The sequence below is a fragment of the Nilaparvata lugens genome, chromosome 7 (genome assembly GCF_014356525.2).
Source record: "Nilaparvata lugens isolate BPH chromosome 7, ASM1435652v1, whole genome shotgun sequence".
Taxonomy (NCBI): Eukaryota; Metazoa; Arthropoda; class Insecta; order Hemiptera; family Delphacidae; genus Nilaparvata; species Nilaparvata lugens.
This window is the reverse complement of record NC_052510.1, coordinates 38950374-38956373: the sequence shown is the minus strand read 5'-3', so window position 1 is coordinate 38956373 and position 6000 is coordinate 38950374. Positions and strand designations below refer to the sequence as shown.

Genomic DNA, 6000 nt, shown 5'->3' with positions numbered 1-6000 from the left:
AATATTTAAATTATCAACCAACTATATTCTTCACCGAATAAGTTGGATAAATCAGCGATATACAGTGTTGATTATTAAATCTTCCGGAAATATTACGTTCTCAAGATTTATTTAAATTATTCAAAACTATCACATCAAATTTGGATGAACCCGAGAGTCATAGTATTAAGTTGCAGCAGCACTAATAATCAATAGAATTTATAAGGTATTCTGATAGAGTGTCGCCTTTGATTCTGCTCGGTATCATCTCACACTGCTGACCCCTCTGTCAGATGGTGGCGAGTGGCATTGGTGTCGATACCATATTGTCTAGTACAAAAATCAGAACCCTTATATCAATCTACATCTTCTGCCTCTTTAATTGTGGAGTCGACCAGTCGATCAGTAATGAGAACTGTAAATTGTTAAAGCAGCCACCGTTTGCAGCCGTTGAAAGCAGAGAATTATTTGAGCTCCTTGAAGAGCAGGTAAGAAATTTATGGTATTTCTCTTTCAGGAGGCGTAAAAATAGTATTCAAAAATCTTTTGCTCTACCGACTGCTGCCAGCAGGGCATATGCGACGACAATAATAATGTCACACTTTCTATTGAGGATTATTATTTCCAAAATCACTTTGAAATGAAATTTGAAAAAATAGAATTTAAATGAGACTTGTGTCTTTGTTTTGTCTTTGGATCATTTGCTGCTCCAATTCAAATTCACAGCGGCCAAATTGTGTGAAATGAATTCTTCTTCAAATTTATAATACAATCAAAAATCTAAATCTAGAATTTCATACAGGTTCAGGTTATATGGAAGGATATTGCATTCTCTCGACAGTCTTTTTACAAAAAATCAGGAATTCCCTAGATCTTAGGATATTCAATCTCTGAAATGGCGAAGAACAAGTCATTCTTCTGTATAGACAATCACAAATTTCTCGCTCTTCTTAGAAGCTGTACTGACCTGTAGAGATAGAACAACAATAAATCGTATTATTGATGGCAACTAATTGGCAAATCAAGTTTATTATTCTGAAGCATTAATTTTATTAGAGAGAACAAGTTCTCCACAAAAAACTAATCAAGAGGTATAAATTTCAATATTTTTTTCTCTCATTGACAGTTGCAGTACACAAATAAAATGCCTATGAGCTACAAAAAGAATCAGTCGAGCCAGTGCTTGTAGACAGGAAACTTCGTAACTTTAATGGCAACATCTCCGCCGTTGTACTTCTACCGCTTTATGGCCTTCTCTGCTGTGGAAGTCCATCCCAAGTCAAAAATAATTTTGTACAGAGTTTTTTTCTCAATAACATACATTTGTAAATTTTTGGCGTTTTCATTTACATACATTTTTTTGTAAATTACTCATAATTTTTACTGTATTCAAATCAAAACTTTTTATCTATCTGAACCATTCGACAGGAGTATTGAGTAACTGAGTAACAGATGAACAAGGTTATAGCGTACTTGTACGTAGTAGGTTGATATCATTTTTCAAATAGCAACCTGTTCAATGGAGAGTGCTCATAGGAGCACTCACGGGTTACGAGCCAGGGGGGGAGGGGCACAAATAGGGGCTCCACCATTCCAAAGGTCATAAGCGGTTCATCGGGGTCATGAATGATTAATGAGACGAGCAAGCCGGTATCCTGGGATATCGAATGCAAATAACATCCTAAAGTGATAAAAGCTCCGCTGAGTATTCCTGCAGAAAAAACGCCAGCCCTGATTCAGTTACAACAGGAAGTGCAATGTGGACTACAAAGCTCTCTTCCATTCGTATATTTGTACTACAAACAAAAGTTCGGCTATATTTCATTGGACGCCTGTTTCCATTAGAAGCACAGCGTGCTATGTGAATGCTTAATTTGATGGATATGTATCGCGATATTATTCATTTTGCATGTCTATCACAAACAAAACTTTGACTATATTTCATGGGATTCCACTTTCTATCAAAGCACTGTGTTATGAGACTGCATAATTTGATGAATGTCATGTTATTCGTTCAGAGTTTCTGTTACAGACAAAGTTGGGCTTCTGGAAAGTTGGTTCCATTAGCTCAGTATGTTATGCAAATAGATATTTTTTATGGAAATGTCATATTCTCGTACCTGTCAACGAGACTCGAATACAAACTCACTAGAAGCTGCTTGTTTCAATACGCCTGCCCTCAGAGAGAGTATTATGATTCGAATTCATTTATCAATAAAGTAATTGCATACAAATTGATAGAATAAATATTATGAATTACTATACGGCACTACCGGCAAAGAACAATTTGTGCCCGAATAGTTTATAATCGGAAGTATGTTGAAACTAGTTCAACTCAACTCAATACTATCCTCCATTTATAATCCACTCCAAAATTTGATTCAATGAACGTCTTCGCTCGTTCCTCTAGATCCAAATTGATTCAAAGAGTTTCAATTTAATACTAGATACGAAATAAATAACATCTGATAGGCTACAATCCTCAAACAGAATAAGATTTATTGATTTTTTTTTAATGATTCATCATTATTGAACAGAGTGTTTATCGTAGGATTTATAGTACCAATGACGATTTGAATATATAATATTATGAATTCTTCGCACTGATTGATAAGTTTTTCCAGTGTATTTCGACTCATCACCACACTCAACTTGATGCCAGAAATTGATGCCAAAGCTGAAGAATATTAGTATCATATTTTATAAATCATCATTTTGTTTTCTATTTTTAATCCAATTTATCATAGGATCTATTAAGTTTTTCGTTCCCCCGATCAAATTTCTTTATTGACTTGGTGAACTGAAGAGTTTTTTGTATTTAGTGATGTAGCGTTAGAGAATATTGGAGGAGTAATAGTTGCCAGCTGAAGAAAAAAACCCTTAAAAATGAAACTGGGAAACAGACAATATAGTTGAAATGTTGAAAGTAGTGTGATTGAGACTGACCCATTGATGGAGGCAGATGACAAGAAGGGCAGCGAGTCTGGCAGCATGCTGTCGCGACTCATGTCGTCGGCCATGGCGACCTTGAGGTGGTGGCCAAAGCTGGCCATGTCCTCGCGGAACAGCTCTGAGTTTGGCGTGAGGGCGCCCGACGTGGGAGGGGGCACAGGCGTCGTGGCAGGCAGCGGTGTCACCTCCACGTCACTAGCCCCGCCTAGGGGGCGCCGGCGCGGGGGGCGTCGCGGCGGCGGCTCAGAGTCATCTGAGTAAATGTAGAAGTATGCCACTGTCAGGTAGATGACCGATATTATGAAGGACGGTATCGGAATGGCCATGGCATACACTAGGTTCATATACACACCCCACATGTCCAGATCGCTGATCACGAGGCCCGGGTCCACGCGCGAGTAGTGACACGAGAAATTCGTGCCCTCTGTGATATACTTTTTGAAAAATATCGAACAATTTAACATGGGCGGATAGCCACAGCCTTTCACATTCGGGTACAACTTTGCATCCGTGAAAAACCAATAACTAGAATTATCGTTTGGTGTGGAAGAAGTTGTGACTGGATCAAAGTCCGCTAGCCCCCTTGGTAATACATCATCTTCGTACAGATGATAATCATAGGATTCGCGAATCGCTCGTTCCCTACGGGCCCCCACTGTGCTCTCCTTAGTCGACGTCACTTGATCCTCGTCCTCGTCTTTCAACAGCCGATAGTTGACACGAATCTGGGTGCACTCGTACACTTCCTTGGTGCAGCCTTCCCGACAGGAAGTCCATGAGCAGTTGGACACGCCCCTCATCGATACCGTGCTGACCGTCATACAAGTGGCTGGCGTCTCGTCGAACTCCATCAGGATGGTGGTGAAGGCGGGCTCTATAACAAAGGGCACGAGGAAGAGGAAGCCGAACAGGGAGAATGTGCCGAGCAGAACGAAGAATGTGGTCGTGTAGAAGAGAAGCTTCTCGGATGTGGTCTGCTCCTTCTTGACATCATCGGCCATCTCGGGCCTACCTCATGCCTCCAGCACACCCTCCACCGCCACCCACCTAACAAATCAACAAACCAGTCATCAACTCAACTTACAAAAATGAAGGGATAAAGGTTGAGGGAGGTGGGGAATTTCAGTTACAATAATTTGGGGGAAAATGAGCAATGTGTTGGAAGGGTAAACAAGGATTAGGAGAATTACAATCGTTGCTCTTGCTCTAAACAAGACACACAATATTTCAAGTCAGATTTTCTTTATTTGAGATTTCCAAAAATATCTTCTACATTGTTTTGAACATGTTCAAAATTTTGTTGTTAAGATTATAACCAGTTAAAAAATTTATATTGTTCCATATGTGTCAATTAATGGATTATAATGAGGATTCATAGACATGCTTCATACAAACAATGCTGATGCAGCCACAATACCACATACATTGGATGATATTGGCTTCTTTCCATTAATTTTTCTTCAGTGACATATCACAATATTCATTGTTGATTATAAGCCCACACTACGCATTCAACGTAGAATATGATTTGAAATATTTTAAGGTACAAGTTGGGTACATTGATATAATTTTTAATGAGAAAAGTAACAACTGCAACAGCTGGATGATGCCTTTTTCCCATTCGAATAATCAAATTTGAAAATGAATTCGTTATTGAATAGACATCCACACCAAGCATTCACACCTTCTATCAAGTTGGACACCAATCTTACAAATGAAATATCTCTACTAAAAAACTTCCTGAACTTTTAAATCAATTCAACGCAGTTCTTTAGCAGAGATATAAGAGATAACTGATACTATTACATGTTTAGAAACATTTTCAATAAGACAAGTCACGTTTCCATTAGAAATTGAATAAGTTGAACAAATCGAATTTTCTAAAAACAATGAATTCATCATAGATGCAAGAATCTTCTAGCAATAGTTGTAATTATATCTCCAGTGTTCTTGATCAGCACTAATAATACCTTACTAATATCGAATTTCCTAGAAATACAAAATAATCCAGTCACGTTCCCAATGCAAAATAAACTATTTATGTATTCACAATTCTCAGAATAATGTATCCTTCAGGAATAATATTCCAGCTTTATAGACTCCCATGATGAAGCTGCAATGAAATAAAATCATTGGAATAAGAAAACTCTCAACGTGACCTAATTTATTATTATTATTTAATCAATTGAGTAGTCCAAGAACTGGAAAATCTCATTTTATGGAACATATTGATACTCCAATATAAATCCATAATTAATAAGACTGAATGTCATTTCTGCAACAAGTACATTATCTCATCAATCATGAAGAATGAGAGTTACACGATACTAGAGCGCAGCGTTCGGCTGAACCAAGACGACCCAGAAGCAGAGCCACTTCAATTCGGCTATCAAGCACAATCGACTCCGGCCAGCTCATTTGATGGGCTGCATTTGAAGAATGGAATCGAAATGCAATAGGAATAGACTGTGGTGTTGGTGGGGGGTGGGGAGATAAGTGGAGTTCTGTACAGGCGGCCGACCCACTGGCGCCATATATGGGACTGGGTCGATAGGATCCCCCTCCAAACCCAAGCGCCCCCCCTCACTAACCAGACAACCCAACTAACCCCCTCCCCATGACTTGCTGACATTCCCAGGAAGTTTCCCGAGTGGCTTTGTCAACAGTATTCAAACGAGCGCTAATAATAATTCTATTATTATCGTTCTCGAATAAATAAATTTGTCGTCGGAATCGTTGATTGCTTCATTGGGGATAACAGGAATCAAGTTATAAGAACGATGTTTTAGATCATAACAATAATAATCAATCTTCTCTGTTAATTTGAGACTTCATTGGAACAAGTTTGCAATCAATAATAACTCTCCTATGCATAATGTTGGAATTTCAAATATTCGATAACGGTTGCAGCTCGTTGAAAAGAAGTTGTTTGGATGGAAAAAGATTATCTCAACTAATATAAATATTCTTTTAAGGTCTGATTTATAACCATCGATTGAAGCATCGAATTGGAGATACAAAGTGAAAAAATTGAGTACCCAGTGAAGATGTCTTTCTTGTATATTGCAT

The 6000-nt window shown here is 38.3% G+C and overlaps 1 protein-coding gene across 1 annotated transcript in view; it reads right to left on the bottom strand.

Moving 5' to 3' along the window:
• The window catches only part of LOC111052786 (protein tipE), a 102440-nt gene that overhangs the window by 70485 nt on the left and 25955 nt on the right, over positions 1–6000 (bottom strand). Inside the window, exon 2 of the mRNA XM_039432717.1 lies at positions 2926–3978. Coding sequence (XP_039288651.1) covers positions 2926–3932 — 1007 coding nt within the window. The 5' untranslated portion in view covers positions 3933–3978. The remainder of the gene's footprint in view (positions 1–2925; positions 3979–6000) is intronic.